This window comes from Lates calcarifer, linkage group LG19, assembly GCF_001640805.2.
Source record: "Lates calcarifer isolate ASB-BC8 linkage group LG19, TLL_Latcal_v3, whole genome shotgun sequence".
NCBI lineage: Eukaryota > Metazoa > Chordata > Actinopteri > Centropomidae > Lates > Lates calcarifer.
This window is the reverse complement of record NC_066851.1, coordinates 6,866,712-6,884,512: the sequence shown is the minus strand read 5'-3', so window position 1 is coordinate 6,884,512 and position 17,801 is coordinate 6,866,712. Positions and strand designations below refer to the sequence as shown.

At 38.7% G+C, this 17,801-nt stretch overlaps 1 protein-coding gene across 10 annotated transcripts in view; it reads right to left on the bottom strand.

Moving 5' to 3' along the window:
- The window catches only part of sntg2 (syntrophin, gamma 2), a 112,752-nt gene that overhangs the window by 33,134 nt on the left and 61,817 nt on the right, over positions 1–17,801 (bottom strand). For 2 of the 10 annotated variants that reach the window (XM_051078226.1, XM_051078224.1), the window contains exons 6-9: positions 17,339–17,380; positions 16,133–16,220; positions 14,312–14,400; positions 2,057–2,181 (exon numbers count right to left, since the gene is read on the bottom strand). The exons of 5 other annotated variants lie outside the window; for them this stretch is intronic. In XM_051078226.1, coding sequence (XP_050934183.1) covers positions 2,057–2,181; positions 14,312–14,400; positions 16,133–16,220; positions 17,339–17,380 — 344 coding nt within the window. The remainder of the gene's footprint in view (positions 1–2,056; positions 2,182–14,311; positions 14,401–16,132; positions 16,221–17,338; positions 17,381–17,801) is intronic. 3 more of the 10 variants (XM_051078222.1, XM_051078221.1, XM_051078223.1) reach the window with 3 other exon arrangements.

Below are 17,801 nucleotides of genomic sequence, written 5' to 3'. Positions count from 1 at the left end.
CCAAAAACTCTGGATTATACTGATCCCATCAGAAGGGTGGATTCAGCATGGATTTCAGGCCCAAAATATGATGAAATTTCAAAATTGTATCAAATAATACTATATTTGGATCATGCAGTATAGCCTACAAGATATCCTATTTATTCATAAGGTTTTAATTTGATTTGTTCATCCATCAGGCTACAGTGATTATGTAGGCTAGTTCAGCCTTTCAATATAGGCCTACAGCAAAGTAGAAAGAGTTTGGCCTCATAAAATAATCCCTCAAACAGTTGTCAATATTGACCACAAATAATATATTTAATTCTGTCATTAATTAATATGTATTCATCACAATCAAAGATATTTTTGTTTTGTTTTTAGATTATTTTTTTTTACCAATGCATGCAATGATAAAACAGAATAACAAAGCAATGGCAATGGCATCACTGGTGGCAAACAAATCCAAATCAGAAATAGTGTCTAACTATTGTGTCCCTTGTTGCACATCCTGTTTGCTTCATCAAACAAAGATGATGATTACAAGGCACTTCTGTTTTGTTTCAAATAAAAATAAACTTGTACTGACCCCACACTGGCTATTCTGCTTGTTGCTCTTTACATATCTATAGTTCTACATTGTGATTTCCTATCCTGTTTGAGCGCTGGTTATCCAGATTTGGCGATCTTGAAAAGTTTCTATCTGGATCAGATTGATCCAATCCGATGTTGCTTTGAAAAACCGGCTCAAAAGTAAAATGGATTACGTGATCATGGATAGCAAAAAAAAAAAAAGGATTACCAAATTCAGATCAATTTTATCCAGATTAAACCTTTTGAAAAACCGGGCCCTGGTGATTGATGTTTAAGTGTAACTACAGCAGGGGGGTTGGGGTTTGTACTCGAGACTCAGCCCAACTTAAGTGTTTCTGAACTAGAGCTGCTGCGCTGTAACTCACCACTACCTTTAACCTCAATGGACTGATTCTCCAAAAGAGCAGAGCATTTTTAAACTATTTTCTTATCTATGGCAGCTGCCCATGGCTTGGAATTGGATAATACCCAATGAATTGTCCAATAAACAAGTTTAATAAACGTTTTTAATTAACTGTGCAGAGCGGAACTACATTATTTATTTATCATTGTGTACCTGCAATTTCTGAATTATGTAACCAGACACACCCCAAAGAGGAAGAAACTTCTGCTTCAACTACAGCACCAGTGCAGGAAATGATAAGGAGAGCAGACTTAAGGTGAATAATTTCCAGTATGAATGAAAAGCAATTAGAAAAACACAAAATTAGACGTTTCATTAAGCTCCCCGTTTGCAACAACAGTAAATAAAACGCATTTAGAGCATAGGCACAAGCACTTAAACACATCATACTAAACTTTAACTTTAACTAGCACTGGTACATTTCAAATCCAAACTATCATGACAAAGTCAGAATTAAGAACAGATTATACAGGATGATAAAACTGGCTAATTTTGTGAAGAAGTTAAGAATTTCTTCTTGTCAGATAATCCTCTGTCATTAGTGTCCTACACAAAAATAAAACTAAGCTGTTATCAGCCACAAAATGACAAGAAACAAACAAAAACACAGAAACATTCATAACCTGACTAAATGGTTGATATAGTCTGAGAAAAATAAATGGTGTGAAGGATTAACTGAATGTGATTAAGCCTTGTGAATGAACATGCAGTTATGACTGCCAAATGTTAGACAATGTTAAACTATACACCTGTTCAGTTTGTTCTGCCCCACAGTTTGGAAATAGAAAATGCTGATTGAAAAAGCAACATAACTGTGAAACCACTGTACACATGAAAATCAATACAAAAAGGACAGGCATAATAATCAAATGCATTTAAACTTCGACCAGTGTTCTCACAGTCACACCTCCTGAGCCAGAGCCTCACAGCTGCAGTGACCTTTTAAGCCGTTTATGCCTGTGCATAGATATTGGCATTAACATCCTCTCGCCTAAATGAAAAGTGCCTGCTAAGCCAACAACTGTGCTCAGTGAACTGTGCACCTTAGAGGTGAATTATATCATGCTGGATTACCCTTACCTTAATTTATCTGTGCCAGCTTTGTATCTGGAGACTCTGGCCATCAACAAGGGCAGGGAGACAGCATCCAGCCAGCGCTTCTCATACTTTGGTTCATTAGCTGAGGGCGAAGGGGGTGATGGAGCCTGCGTGGAATACATGAACAATTCGATGAGCTTCCTGCTTCTCTCGCCAACTTCCTTTGATCATTGAGGATGTGGCCTAGATGCAACAGTGGCATCATTTACATGCACAAAGAATTCCTTTCTTGACCCTGGGTTAATCGGCTGTACAGTAGGTAAACATCAAAATAATGTCCTTCGACACAGAGAATTCCTTTAAGGAAAAAACCTGCACCTTTAATCATTACTGCCTAATTCAATTCCTGGCCTTCTACTGTATACACTCACTGTAAGTAATCAAGTATTTTAAAATCTTAGTTAACTTCCATGATCTCAGCAGCTCAACTCATATATGAGTTAACTCTGAATTAAATTAAAATAGATTAGGATTTACGTCATTCATTAAGCAAGAATACTTAACATTTTTACATTGTAAAACACACATTTGCTGCTGAAAGTGCAATAACTGTATTTTAGCTGCCAACATTCATGCCATTAAATTATTCCAGTTTACCTGTTTTGTGTATTATCTTAAAACACTTCATATTTACATTTTATAGAGGTATATATATGGTATGTAGTACCTTTCTTTTTTCTTTATTTGTACTGTATGTGCTGTATAGAGATGTTATCTGTTCTTGAACATCTGCTGCTATGATACTTTGTTTTTGCTGTGTACAAACAAATTATTCTCTCCTCTCACTGGTGAGATGTGTCTGGGCCAGGGCTGAGAAAGTAAACACAGGAAGAAGATCCTGAGGAAGGTCTTATCTGCTCAGAGCATCATGGTGGAAACATACTCAATAGCTAGTCCAGGTCAGACCTTGGTTCACTCTCCAGGTAGCTGCTAGCAGCTATTGATTTCGCTCATCTGTATTGCAGTATACAAAGCACACCTGGTTGCGGGAAATGTTCAGCTCAAACTTGCACATTACACCTTGTAGTTGGGTCAGTTCGAGGTCAATCAAATGGCTCCAGAATTAGTTTGTGACTGGACTGAAACCATTTCATCTAAAGGATCTCTGTGCAGTTGTTTTGGTCCATACTGATTGCTTGTTGCGGAGTTCAAATCTGGGCAAATGTACCAATGGGGAAAACAAACCAGAGTCTCATTCAACCCAGATAAAAGGCTTGAAACACTCTAAAATGTGAGGATTTGCTGCTTCTCTGTTTTATACCATTGTAAATGATGCTTGTAAACTGTTGGTCAGAAAAAACAAGAAAATCTGAAGACATCAGTCATTTTTCACTATTCCTTTACATTTTGTAGAGGAGGCAATTAAATAAAAAACAAAGAGATAAACAGATAGTAAAAATGTTCAGTAAAGTCCTGATTCATTTATTCCCTCAGCTATCAGGACATCCACTAATCAAGCCACACAGCAGAGGCAAATTTGGCAACAGCTTTTCGTTGTTTTAAAGAGAAAACTGGAAAGTTTCCCTTCATTTATTTGTCACCAGAAAAACAGCTACTCTAACTACAGCTATTTCATTGAATACAAATAAGTAGACCAATATATATGAGCTCATAGGCATGATTTTTTTTTTTTTTTATCTTCAGTGTGTACAGATATATCCACAACTAAATAACATCTCACTCACTTCAAGCACACAAGTGGGCCCACAGAAAATGGAGCCAAAGTGGATAAAAAGAGAAAAGAGGCCTCTCACCTCTTAATATTCATTAATGACAGAATGAAACTGGTTCTGATACAATCTCAGCTGTTGTGTTGTTGAGTCATATTTGGGGAAAAACACACTTGCTGTTTAAATTGATGGATTACATCCATGTTGGCAGTGGTGAGTTTCTGTGAGCTCTTTTTAATGGATTTTTGAAAACAGTGAAACTGCCATATGAGCCTCTGACTGAGGCAAATACACAGGTGCATTTGGACTTTTCCCAATGAGCATTAGGAAAAGCTAAAATTGCAGCTTAAAGACTCCTGGGTTATAGCAATCATAAAGGTGTTAATGTGGCATGAAAACGGGCTTTGTTTTTTAAAGTGGCACACTGGGTTATATAATAATACACATGGCAGGAAGTGAGACTTCATATTACTTTAGAATGCACTTCACAGCAATTCACCAGTATAATGGTCAGTGCTTCTTTCTCTATATTAGCTCAGAACAGGAATAGGTAGGAAAAGTGTACAATAACTAGGTCTCTATATGCTTGTAAACACTTTTTCACATTCAAACTGTGTGCTGAAGTTTTCTTTTTGACAATGGCCTGAAGGCTTTATATAACTGGAATAAAATGATGGGTGATTGCTGGAAAATGGCGAGGACATCTTTTAGAAAGAGTAATGTGTTGTCATGATGACTAAAATATCAATAGTGCTTTAATATTGTTGTAAAAATTGAATTCTTTCAAGGAAGTTTAATTCCTTCACCAAATGTTTTCTGCAAACTGAAATTCTATTACAGCTATTCCTTTGAGGGTTTCAGAGAAAAGCTGGAGCAGGCTGCAGTCTGGTTCTAGACAGTGGACTGCAGCAAAAAGCTGAAAACACAACTGCACCACAGCATCTAATAAGCTGTTAAAAGTGTAAAATGTGTTGATCTGGATTTTGGTTGCTTGAATTTGTAGACTAAACTAGTGAGAAGAGCCAACTTGCTGTCTGCACACTTTACAGGCTAAAATACGACAACATATATTATGAGACCTGGCATGTGCACACACACACACACAATTTCAAACTTACAGGTGAGGTAGAAAAAAGAATTGACGTAAAGAAAAGTATAATCAGTTAAACAACTTGAAATTGGAAAGACCACAGCATAGGGAGAAAGGTTAGATTTTAAGCTTACATTTGAAAATCTCCACAAAGTGCTTCTCAAATTTGCATAGAGAATTTATTCCAAAGAAGGGAAGCTCTATGAGCAATGGCTCTAACCCTGTAAGATTTTTGTTAAATCTGGAAAATTTAAATAAAGAGAACATAAATCACATGATGGAGTACATGGAGTAATAAGACTGGAGATGTACTGTACCATTTAGAGCCTTGTAAACTTCAGGACAGATGTTGGAGTTTATGATCAGACCTCTCAGATCTTGTTAAGACTCTGGCAACTACAGCTACAGCTGTCACTGTAATAGGTAGGCCAAAGAAAAGCTCATTGCAGAAGTCGATTCTGGATGTTACAAAAGCATGGACAAGGATTTCGGCATATGAATTGGATAAAATGGGGCCTATCTTGGCTATATTGGGTAAATGACAGAAGGAAGTACTAGTGACATACTTTATAAGTGGCTCAGAAGTAAAAGAGATATCAAGAACTACAGTCTTGACTGGATTTACATAGAAGTTGCTACATATCTCTAGCTCTACAAGCTGGGAGGGGTCATCAGCTGTTACAAGAGAACAGATTTGTTTGGGAGAGCAGGGGAATGACATGCAGCAAAGGTTCAACTGGATCAGGTGTGGAACCAGGGACCAGCTGCTCAGGGCACTAAGGCCCATCTGTTACACGCCCTAACCATTTGGCCATCAGGTCACCCCAAGCATCTTCAGATTGTGATAAAACTAAAGAGGTCCAAGTACCAATCCTTGTGAAATGCCATGTTTAATCTTAGACCTGGGAGACCTGACAGTAATTAGTGTGAATAACACTTGCCTGGAACCACACAAGCGCCAGCCCCTTGAGAACAATGGAGTTCTCAAGAAGTCCTTAGAGGGTGTCATGGTCCCAAGCATGAAAGGCAGCAGTTTTGTTTTGACTGTTGAAGGTTGAAACTCATCAAGAGGATCATTACTAAACAGATGGGCTGTGAGTTGGCAACCAACCTTTTCTAACAGCTTAAGTTTAAGGCTTGAGGTCAGGTCTTCACAGTAAAGGACTCACCACAGCTATTTCAAAAGCAATGGGTACAGAACTGAGAGATGTTTGGATGATTCCGAAAGCACGGAATCATGTGGTTGGTAACATTTGTAACAATTGCCATTTATTAACTGTTTTTATAACTATTGGTACCAAAGTCAGAATTGTGACATGTTTCAGATGCCTCCAAAATTGTTCAAAAATTCAAAAGCTTAGTGAAGCCCCTTTAGAGACTGATGGTAGTGCATCAAAAAGCATTCATTCTAAAGGTCCTGAAGCATAATATGTTGACAAAAGCTTTGATAGCTGGAAGAGCGCCACATTTAAATGCAAATCACAACGCACTTAATGAAGAACAGATGCATTACACATCATCTAATGAGTTACAAGCTTAGGGATCAAATAAGTGAAGCTTTAGCAAAATCAAACAGTGGATCATTCCTGCAGCTACAGATTATCTGTCAGCACAAAATCCCAAAACTCCTTCAAACAATCTGGTGGAGCCCCTGTATCGTTATACACAGTACAGGATTGGTTGGTATGTGTTCATCCTAAAAGAACCATATTCTCTTGCCTTCCCAGGAGTTCAAAATGGCTGAACATATTACCAGAGCATTAAAATAGCCTCTGGGTGGAATATAGTCAAGAGTGAACAGCAGAGAAAAACTGCCTACCTTTGCAAGTTCTACATAATTGCTGAACCACACAACATGTCACATGTAGACACCTCTCAGCTCCTCACAAGTAATTACTACATTTCTAAAGAAATTATCATTGTTTGCTCCATTTATGTCAACAAAGAACAAAATGTTTTAGTTAATTCTCAAAGTGAGAGTAGGTGAGGTGGCAGGAAATAGAAAACTATCAGGCTGTCAGAGTGGATTACACTGACAAAGCACCTGCCTCTACTGAAGAGCTAGAAAACAGGAACTCACAGTGTTGTTCTTCATGTCACTCAGCCACTGCTTCATGGATACTGATACTTCAGAGATGACATGAACTGAGCATAATTTTTTGAAAGCATCTAAGTAAATCAATGAGGTAAAAGGTCCAGGGTGCGGTGAAAAGGAAAATTAAAATGTCATTTCAATGACAAGAGAGCCAACTGAAGACAAGCTTAGTGAATTCTAATAATCCACAAAAAAAGATGTGTGTGATAGTTTGGATGGAGGAGAACTCTGGCAAAAACATGACTGCTTTTGTCAACTTCCAAACTCTCTCATATTGTAACCATGAAACATTGTGGTCAGTAACGTGAAGACTCAACAAGACAGGACTTTACAGGCATGCTAACAGATCTGTGAGGCTCTACTTAAGCACGGTGGTGCATTGAGCTAAATGCTAACATCTTTTTGCTAACATGTTAATGTTTACAATTATCATTATAGTTTAGCATGTTAGTATACTATCTGTCGATTAGTGCCAAACATATAGTACGTCACCTGATCATTTTGCTAGATGCAAGATCAGAGGTTCACCAAATCTATTACAGTTCATCCGGAGAGGAACATAGTGGCAGGACATATGCAGAGTAGGTAGGTTATATCCTCTGGTAATCATCAAAGTCTGCTTTGTATTTCAGGGCAGTCCATCTAATAGTTGTTGAATAATTTCAATCTGGACCAAAGTGGTGGACCAAAAGAACAACCAACCAAGTCACAAACTTTGCTATACCTATCCCCAAAAATGTGCCATATTAACTTATTATTAATATAAATCACAGTTGTGGGTACAAACACAAAAAATCTGACAGAAGGTAAAGGAAAGGTATGAGGCAGGAAAGTGCTTTGGTAATTGGCAGGAGGGCCATTGGCTAAATTATTATTTAGAGTTTGATTGCAGCTAAATTTTGGGTTATTATCTAATAAAGTTTACAAATTACAGCCATGCTAACTTGGTAAAATATGCACAAATGAACTTATCACTATGTATTTTCGGGCAACAGAAATTTCCAGCATTACCCAATCACTACATGGTGTAAAAGTAATGCTGGTGTTCACTGCTGCCATGACACATTGTAGGAGTTCTTTTGTGATGAGATATGGCATATTACATTCTTTTTGTTATATCAACTTTCCCTCAACTTGCCGCCCCTATTTTGACTTCTTTTTCTGCATTTTCCAGCATAAGTTTTGACAACCCCGTAAGCTCAGCCAGTCTCGCAACATACAGACGTTTAATGCATAGGTATTGAGAGCAATATAAACTTCAAAAAAGCAATGTCTTTTCTGTCGAAAATGAAGAAAATTGGCGCATCATCCACCTCACCCCACTGTGCTCCCTGTGGCTGTGCTGCATTCGGGTTTATTGGGTCTGGTGTCAGAATTGTTGTCTTTTACACTCGACCATTTCTCTCTATGTGATGGTTGAGCATTAATGAACAATAGTGAGTCTAGACATAAGTCCTTCGGTTCTGAGGAACTTGCATCAAAAGAATGTACTGCTTAATTCTTCAGACAAAAATGATTGTATCTAACTTCATGAAATGATCCAATTTGTGCAAACATTTGGCCTTTTTCAAACAATGAAATAGACCCAAGAATTAATACTGTTGAAGTATCGCAGGGTGTGATGCAACAGTGAGTAAAGCAGTACTAACTGTCACTTGGGGGCATCAAAGAGCTCAAAAAGCGTGCATTGACATTATCACTTAGATCTCTTCTTATAAAACTGATGAGGCTAACATGTTAGCAAACATAGCAAACAGTTTTCTATATACACATTCAGCAGACACAGAGTACTATTAGCATTCATATGGAAATTTATCTCTGGGCACCTGACAAACTCACTCACTACATTTAGCTGTGTTTTGGTCTCTGCCAACCACTGAGCAAAATATCTGGCTCTTTAGCAGCTAATAGCTCACCTATGTTCTCCAGCCAGTTGCTAAGTATTTTGCAGGTAGTGTACAGTGATACTTATTAGCACTTTTTCACTGAAAACAGCTGCATGTTGTGGTTGGAAACAACGCTTATGAGAGCAGTGAAAGCAAACCAAAAATCATTAAAGCTGTGGACGGTAAAACCAAAACAATGAGCTGAAAGAGGCAAAAATACCTAAGAAATCCTGCAGTGTTGGCTGATAATTCATTCAGCAAGCGACTCATTCATTATACACAGTCCACTGTCTTTATAAAAAAAATGATTAATGCAGCTTTAAATGTTAGACACTAGCCTTTTTGAGCAAAATTCATAGATGAGAATATCATAGCCTCTGCTCAAAAGTGGGAAAAAGAATTACGGAACATCCAGCTCATCTCTTTTACCATACAGAATGTGCATAACTTGTGTAGTTCATATGAAGTTGATTACCATTCCATCCCTTGGCCAACCTCAGGCTTAATGACCCCTTCCATTACAGCCTATTTCATATGACACAGAGTTGCTTAATGGCATGCAATGTCATTTTTTTCTTTTGGGAAAATAATAAAGTTATGGGTTGCCCTACTTTCCTGCAAATCTCTATCTTGAGGCTTCGAATCATTATATTCTGAACATTAAAGTGAATTCACGACTTATACTGTGCTGAAAAACAAAACAAAACAACAACACAACAACCAGTTATTCTAAGAACAAAACAACTACTCACATAATGGTTCTTAGTTGTGAGGCAAGAAAAATCGCACTTGAGATGAACAAAAACTAAATGAAGGCCAGTTCTTGCTATTTGTGTTTTTCACTCCTTAAATACTGTTTCTGGGGTTAGTTACCCACCTGACTAATTGTGTTTGTCAGCCACCTAGTTTTCAATGAGAGAATTAAATGTAAAGAACCTTGCTAGAGCCAGCTGACCTAATAAGTCACACGAGTCATACCTTATTTGTTTTTGCATAGGTAGGCATGTGCAAGGTTTCTTTTCTCTCTGATGAACCCTGTGCATATACTGGGAACTGAGAGAAATTCAGACCATGCAGAGGCCTGCTGCACAAGGATGTCGTGCCTTCTCCAGCTCCTGCTATGGATTTAAATGGAAACACTTTAAATCTAGATTATCTATGAAAGGTTAAAGTGGCCACCTGCTGTCCTCCGTGCTTCCTCTGAATAATTCATGTGAACTGACGAGCCAAAGATGCAGTCTTTACGGTTACTCTTTTCATTATAGATTACCATATTAATATGCAATTTTCTGAAGCTTTACCACTAAAATGGTGAAATAGTGACTTTGGGGAAAAATATTACTCGTCATCATGCTCACTACGTAACATTTAGCTCTACAGCAGCATTGAGCCCAATTTGCTTGATATTTCTGCAGTATGAGCAACACAATTGTATCTATGGAACCGCCTTAGATTCTTCTAGGCTGGCCACAGCGATGTAGAACAGTCTCTTTCTGGAAGCCAATGCTGATTTTTTCCTGTTAATACAGGTGGTGAACTGACAATATAACACTGTGCTTTGGTAACACTGAAATATCCTTCTGTGAAATCAGGTGCTACTACAGTGCAACTACTCCCACCTATCATCCCAGCAGTGTATGCTGTAATCACAGCCATCACCACTCTAAGATCAACCAAGCCCAAGCAGCCAGTAGCAGCTTCACAGGATAACACAGAACCAAATTAATGATTCTGACAATTTGTTCTTCCTTTTGACCCTTTCCTCCCTTTGAAACCACAGCCACAGCTTCTCTCTTATATGGCTTACACAGGGGATCAAACAAGTAATGGTGTTGCTTTATTGCTGCAGTGCGAAGAGATTACCCATCATCACGTGGCTGTAGACAGTAGAGGAAAATGAATAAACATGATGTAATTCTCCACATTCAACATTTAATAATCAATGCAACTGCTTCATGTGGTACTTTTTTCAGTTTCTGTGGAGAGTTATGATAACAGGATCAGTTTGCAGTTAACATATGATTAAATCATGTGTAAAAAAAAATGTATAACTGAGCCATCTACTGCATGTCAGTGAGTAATAAAAAGAAGATGGTTCAAATCAATGACACATCGTCAGTAAGAATATTTCTCCTATATTGATATGTCAGTATTTAGCAGATATATGCAAAATCATATATTAAATAATCTAACTATTTAATGAAAAGAATCATATTCCATTTCATTAGATTTAAAATGTAGTTCATTAACAAATTCAGGATAATTTGGCTATTTGTTACACTTTCAATGTCTGTCATAAGAGTTGTCTACAAGGAGGTTCAAAGCATCCACAATATTCTCTGCATCCCTGTAGCTAACATCCTACTTTACTTCTATAACCCTGTGACCTTTTTTAACATCAATGAAGGGTGAAAGAACAACAGGGAGAGTTTAGCTGAGATAAGTTTAATTTTGCTCCCTCTGCCAGGGGAACAGCTCCACAGCAGTCAGCTATCAGGGGTTGGGAGCCACATTTTGGACAGCCAAACATCGTCCTAGCATATATGCGTAGAGGGCGTTATGGATTACTTCACATTTAATAACATGTCAAAGTCAGAGCGGATTTGTATGAGCCCACAGTCCACAAAGAGAGGCAGAGGCTCAGGCTGCTGCTGATAGTGCTGCTGCTGCTCCTGCTGCCGCCCAGCTAGTGGTTAGCCCTGCTGAGCTAGCTAGAATGATAAAGACAGCCTGTATGGTCAATGAACAGAGTTGATTGGTCGTATTTGGCTCCTGCTGCCCTCCAGTGCCAAGTGAAATTTGGTCACTAATGCAGTAAGCTTCATTGTCAACTGCTGTTTTTCTTTTTTCTTTTTTTTTTTTTTTTTGTATGATTCTGCTGCCGACATAACGAGAGATATCTGAGTATGCTATTTTGCTATTATACATCAACTACCTCCAAAGTCTCAACATTCACATGTCACATATTCTGCATTTAAACACGTAGAATTAGAAAATGAAACATTATGGTTTGATTAACAGCCAGCCTACAGTTTACAGTGGTACTGACCATCAACAGCTTAACCCTAGACAGCATCCTCATGTTAAAGCTGCAAGCGTCACACACCCTCCAACACTCAACTAAACCCAGGAGTTTCCTGAATGGGGGCTTACAAGTGGTTAGCTAGGAAGGTAACAAAACACGATATGTAAAATAAACTATCGAGTTGCTGGGAGGCACAGTTCAAGGCTGACCACCTTTGTCCACCTCCAGTCCCTGTGCAAAATTCAGTCAAACTAGACTGTCCACTGAGTAATAGACCGTTACTTGGATTAATGAATGTAATGAAATCACTGAATTTCAACTCACTTTCTTCCTTAAAAAAAACAAAAAAATAATCACATTACTGTAACTCATGACTAATTATATATCTTTTTCACAGCAGACATTTTGACCTTTCATATTAACAAAAGCGCAGGTGATAATATTAACAAAGGCTGTGCTGTATCCAAGTGTTCAAGTTAGTCGTGACAGTGGTTCAACACAAACAATACCAGGTCCCTGAAAATGAGGCAGCCATCATTAATTTTCCTTCTTTTCTACTGTGACATGTCAAAATGTCCTCTGTGAAAAAGGCCTTGGAAGGCTTATCAATGATTAGTCATCCAGATAACTAGCCACAGCACATTAGGAACTATAGATGGGTGAAAAATTAAAGGAAAAACAACATTAAGTGTTTTAGTAAGATGTTGGGCCACTACAAACTGCTGGAACAGCTTCAGTGTGCCTTAGATTTGATTCTATGAGTCTCTGAACTCTAACAGAGGGATGGAACGCCATTCTTCCAAAAGATATTCCTTTATTTGCTGTGTTGATGGTGGTGGTGGTGGAGAGTGCTGTTTAACACATTGGCCCAAAATCTCCCATAGGTGTTCAACTGGACATATGGATGGGAGTATTGCCAACCTGATTCTCCACTCATTTCTCACGTTTTTCCTTTAATGTGTCACCTGCCTGTATGCAGTTACTAGGAGGTGCAACTCTTTTAGTATAAACTAGCCACCTCCCTCCACCTCCAACCCTGTGTAGCATTAATACATCCCAGGACCAGTCTATTTACACACAGATAAAATTCAACTCCATCCAACCCCTGATACAACCCTGCCTCCTACAACTAAACTGCAGCAGCTAATATGTTTTTAGGAAATGTAATTGCTGGCTGGCTCATGTTCAGAGCCAACATATTTTCTGAATGAGTGAAGCGCTACATTTATTTACAGCAGCAGAGTTGCTAGGAGGTGGTGGGGGTGGATTGCGGCTGTACGAAGCATATGACTGCCACACCAGAGATTGAGGCTCACATCCAATGTCCTGTCTGTGGTTACATTTAGGCAAAAAAAAGCACGTGTGCCTAAATATAGCCATAAAAAGTGTAATAATGCTGTAGTCAAAGCAAGTGGATATTGTGCAATAACAATTATTATGGCAATTTTCAAATTGTAATCTTTTACACTACAACTAACACAGCAACATGCTACAAAGTACTGTCTTAATGTCCAACACTGCTGTCCACCCCCCACACGTTTTTCTATCTCATTAGAGCTCTCTACAGAGTCTGCTTGATGCACATCTCCCCAACTCTCCTATTAGAAGCAGGACACCTTAGCACCTCAGCACAAGTAACAGAAAATGTGTGTGGGGTGTGTGGGGTGTGTAGGTGCTACATATCATCATCTGATATTGTCATTATTTCCTCCTCAACAATTACACTAACTGAAGTAAGAAGAAGAATAGAAGAATTTATCCCTTGATTTCCAACTACTAAGTGAACTGTGATGCAAATCAAGCATTTACAAACTCTTTGTATTTGAATTTAGAAAACACCGTAGCCTTATAAATCTGCTAACCAATCCTAGTTTTTATGTTGTCTTGTAATATGTTGTTATGGCCACTGTACAGGCATGATAAGAAGCTTCATTAACAGTGTAGTAAAAATACATACAACCTAAGGGTTCACTAGTGAAAGCCGCACACACAACGCATTCTGGTATACGTAGGCACTGCAGAACAGGCCCTTTGAACAGGAGCAAAACTTGTCAAGATGAATGTCACTAATAGTCTTAATGGACTCCTAATGGACATCTACAAAGTGACAAACTCATTCTTGTGTATGCACCGTCCTGTGGGTCATGTCTACAGCTCCATGTGATTTTCAGAATGTTTAAAAAGAACTGCAGATTCAAAAGCAACATTCAAGTGGGCCAGGCAAAAGATTATTTAGAAGGTGGTAATGACAGTAGTGAATGAGCCTCTCAGATAGTCTCTTATACTCTAAATACTGCAAAAAATAATACTGTTCTAACTGTATACTAACTTAACCATCAATCATATAACTCATGATCAGAATTCAATATGAAAGCGTCAGTTACTTGTATAAACAAAACAAAACAAAAAAATCAAGGTACCAAATACAGTCCTATCAACATTACAGATGAAATATCAAATCAATCTCTTACTGTGTTGTTTCCGTTGCCATTTAAATGTAAGCCACTGTCAAAGAGGGGAGAGGATACTCTGCTGTGATCTGTGGACGGCCCAGGAGAACCTGAGACAGAAGGAAGGAGAATCACTGTTAAACATTTAATCCAACTTCACGTTGTCTCAATTATTATTCTATTCTTTCAGAAACAAAAGAAAATAAGTCAAGAGTTTCACCTAAACCTCACACCCCACGGTTCAGTTGATAGTGTTAAATTTTAAGGTTTATTATCGACTTTATTCTGCTGCCCTGCCTTTAAGCCGTGCAGCGTAGATCACAGACAGCATCCAAAAGAGACAAGTGCGGCTCTTTGATATGATATTAGCTTGGCGTTCGAGGGTCTGCTTTCTGATTCGGTCACACTCAGTAAAGTATGGCAAATGGCTCCTGGCTTCGCCTGCTTGTCATCTGTGCCACTATAAAAACAAAAGGACTGCTTTGGAAAGAATACAACTTGAACCTTTTCTTTCTCAGGCAACAAAACATGATTCACAGGCCAAACGCCCCTACAGCAAAACCTGAGCATCTCTGCACTGACACCTCCCTATGAATGTTAACTTCCCCACAAAATATGAGGGGCTAGATTTCTCACAGCACTCACTTTTTCATTTGGGAGAATGTGGTGGTTTATCAGGCTGATCTATAAATATTCATGAATTCTATTAGTATTAATTATTTTCCTACATCTGTGTGCTCTTCATAATTAGGTAAATTGTATAAAATGATCATTATGTTTGCTGGTAGAGACTGAAGTCATTTGTATTACAGGGTGTTCATTCATTTTTTGCTTACAGCTAATTCATAAGACAACAGTTATTGGTGGATCTGCAGTCTGGGTGTTTGTATCTAACACACTGTGACTGTGAACATCTGAAGCCCCAGATGTAACACTAAGTTCCCATGTGTTACAGACTGTGATGACGCTCCCACATTTGTGTTGGTTATGTTGACCAGTACCTGTTAAATGAAGAGATCACACTACACTTTAAGGCCTTGAAAACCAGTTTCTCTGTGAGCCTCAGTGAGAAGCTGAGAAATGTACATTGGGTTGTACATATGCACATTTTATGCCACAGTTGGGCTACATAAGAAAAAAGGTAAGGTCACATACCTTGGAGCATGATTCAGAATTTAGCAATATCTGAAAATAAATCTGATGACAGTCAGTAGGTTGTTTGCTTATGCACAGGCCTCTGTCAATCAAACAAGGCTGCAATTAGTGATTATTTTCAGAACTAATAATTAGTTGTTTGTTTCTACCAGCTAATGATTTGGCTTAAAAAACATCACAAAAAGTGAAAAATTCTCATCACATTTTATCTGAACCCAGATAAAGGTAAAGAGAAACTATTAACATTTAAAACTAAACTAACTAAAACTAAACTTACAGGTTATAACTTTCCAAAATGTACCATTTTTGTCTTTAGCACTGCTTCAGTTTCTCCCTCCCTCACCTGTAAACCTCATTTCTCACCTTTTACTGGCTCCACATGAATGGTTTTAGTGTCTCTGTCTTCATCTTTTCAAGCTGCTGAAGCTAGTACAGTACAGGGGCATGGGGCTGCAGCTCTGGCTGTTGCTGACATTACTGCTCACCTCAGGCCACTGAGCATGACAATTTATTACTTTGAAATAAATGCTCATCTACAGCTTTAAAGCATTAAGTTGAGCAAAAAGGCAATCTCCTAGAGATATATTTTTTATTTATATAGTTTTAGAAACAGTTTACAGCTAAAAATACTCAGTGAAATGAAGTTTATCGAGAGCTTACATGGCATCAAAACGACTCGACTCTTACCTAGAGGCAGTTTTAGAAATGATGGAACTTCTCGCAGGTAGCGAACGGTGATGGTGACCTCATCTCCTGCGGTTCGCAAGAGGTGAACCTGACAGGAGAGGGAGAGAGGAGAGAGGGAGAGAGAGGCTTAGATAGAGACAGATAAGCGAGAGAGACTGAGAGTGATACCGTGAGATAAAATTTAATCTCATATAAATGAAACAAGCCACATTCATGTCAAGCTGTACACAGCCTGAGCAAACAAAATGTAACAGGAGATGAGTGAAGAATATCTAATCATAAGTTAAAGCCTGACTGAAGTGGCTTCGCTGAAATCATCAAAGGCGGAACTTGAAGGCCAGCGTCTCTCTCATGACAGGCGGCGGCAAACTGACAGCTGACAACACAAAGTCATTACGCTTGGAACGTCTGATTATCGGATGTCTAAGTGACACAAAATATGTCCTCAAATATGTCAACTAGGCAATTTGAGTAAAGGTGGGTGTAAAGGAGGAAATATCAAATGTGTTTTCCACGCATCTTGGAGGAGAGAGAAAATCAAAGAGAAAATGAAAGGTAACATCTAACATGTAAGGTCATTTTCCGAATCCCCCTAAATGCACATCTGCTCTCAGCTTCTTTGCTACCCTCTCCAACAATGTGCAGTAGCCCCTTGTTACTTTCGCCTGTGCATCTGTCAGTGCTGAGAGTGTGACAGCCTGCCATTAAAAGCTCTGGATTTTGTTCTGAAGAGAAACTGCTCATTATGTGTTTTGACGCTCTGGAGGTGAATATAGTGAACAGCTGGTTGGGGCTGCACAAGGAGATAGAGATGATAGACATGGGAAGAGTGTGTGTGTGTGTGTGTGGGAGAGGGGAGATGGTGGCAGAGATAAAGGTAAAATTTAACAAAGCGAGAAGCTAAATTGGAGAGATGAATTGAGCAAGGGAAAAAAAAGCTTGGGTCTGTGTGTAAGAAGTCTGCTAAATATTAGCACCCTCAATTTCTGTGGAGCTTCTGATACTGATCTGCTCCTTTTCAATCTTTTCAATTTGTCGCAGTGTAAACCAAAAGAAAAACAGCCTCCTGCCAAGATGACAGCTCAGATTGTTGAGGCACACCTCTGTGTTGATAACCACTGGGATTTGTTGTTAGACCTGGGAGAAGGATGGAACAGCAATGGATGGATGGAGCAGGATATTGCCTTTTATTAGAGATATACTCACAACTTCCTCATGGGTACAGTGCTCTACATTTATGCCATTGACCTAAAGAAACCAACAGAGAAAGGGGAAAATCAAATGAGTAAATATAAAGAGGAGAATGTGTTTATTTAGCACCTCTGTGCTAATTTGCTGCAGAGGTAGGGCCAGAGGTTTAGCCACAGGTGGCCTCCCTGGGACATGATTGGCCCCCCTACCAGAGTCAGAGGGTGATAGGGAGTTGGCTTGTTAGTATCCTGGATGGATTACTTAAGGGGTGCAGGCCCAGGTTCCCTGGAGTGGACCTGTGTTAACCTAATTGTTAAAATTTGTTGACAGAAAGCTGATGATCAAACAACCACAAAGAGACAAATGACCAAAAACAGATGCAAAACAACCACAAAGGGACACAAAATGACTACAAAAAGAAGTAAAAGTGGACACAAAGACATGCAACATAATAATAATAAATAATATCTTTAATTTA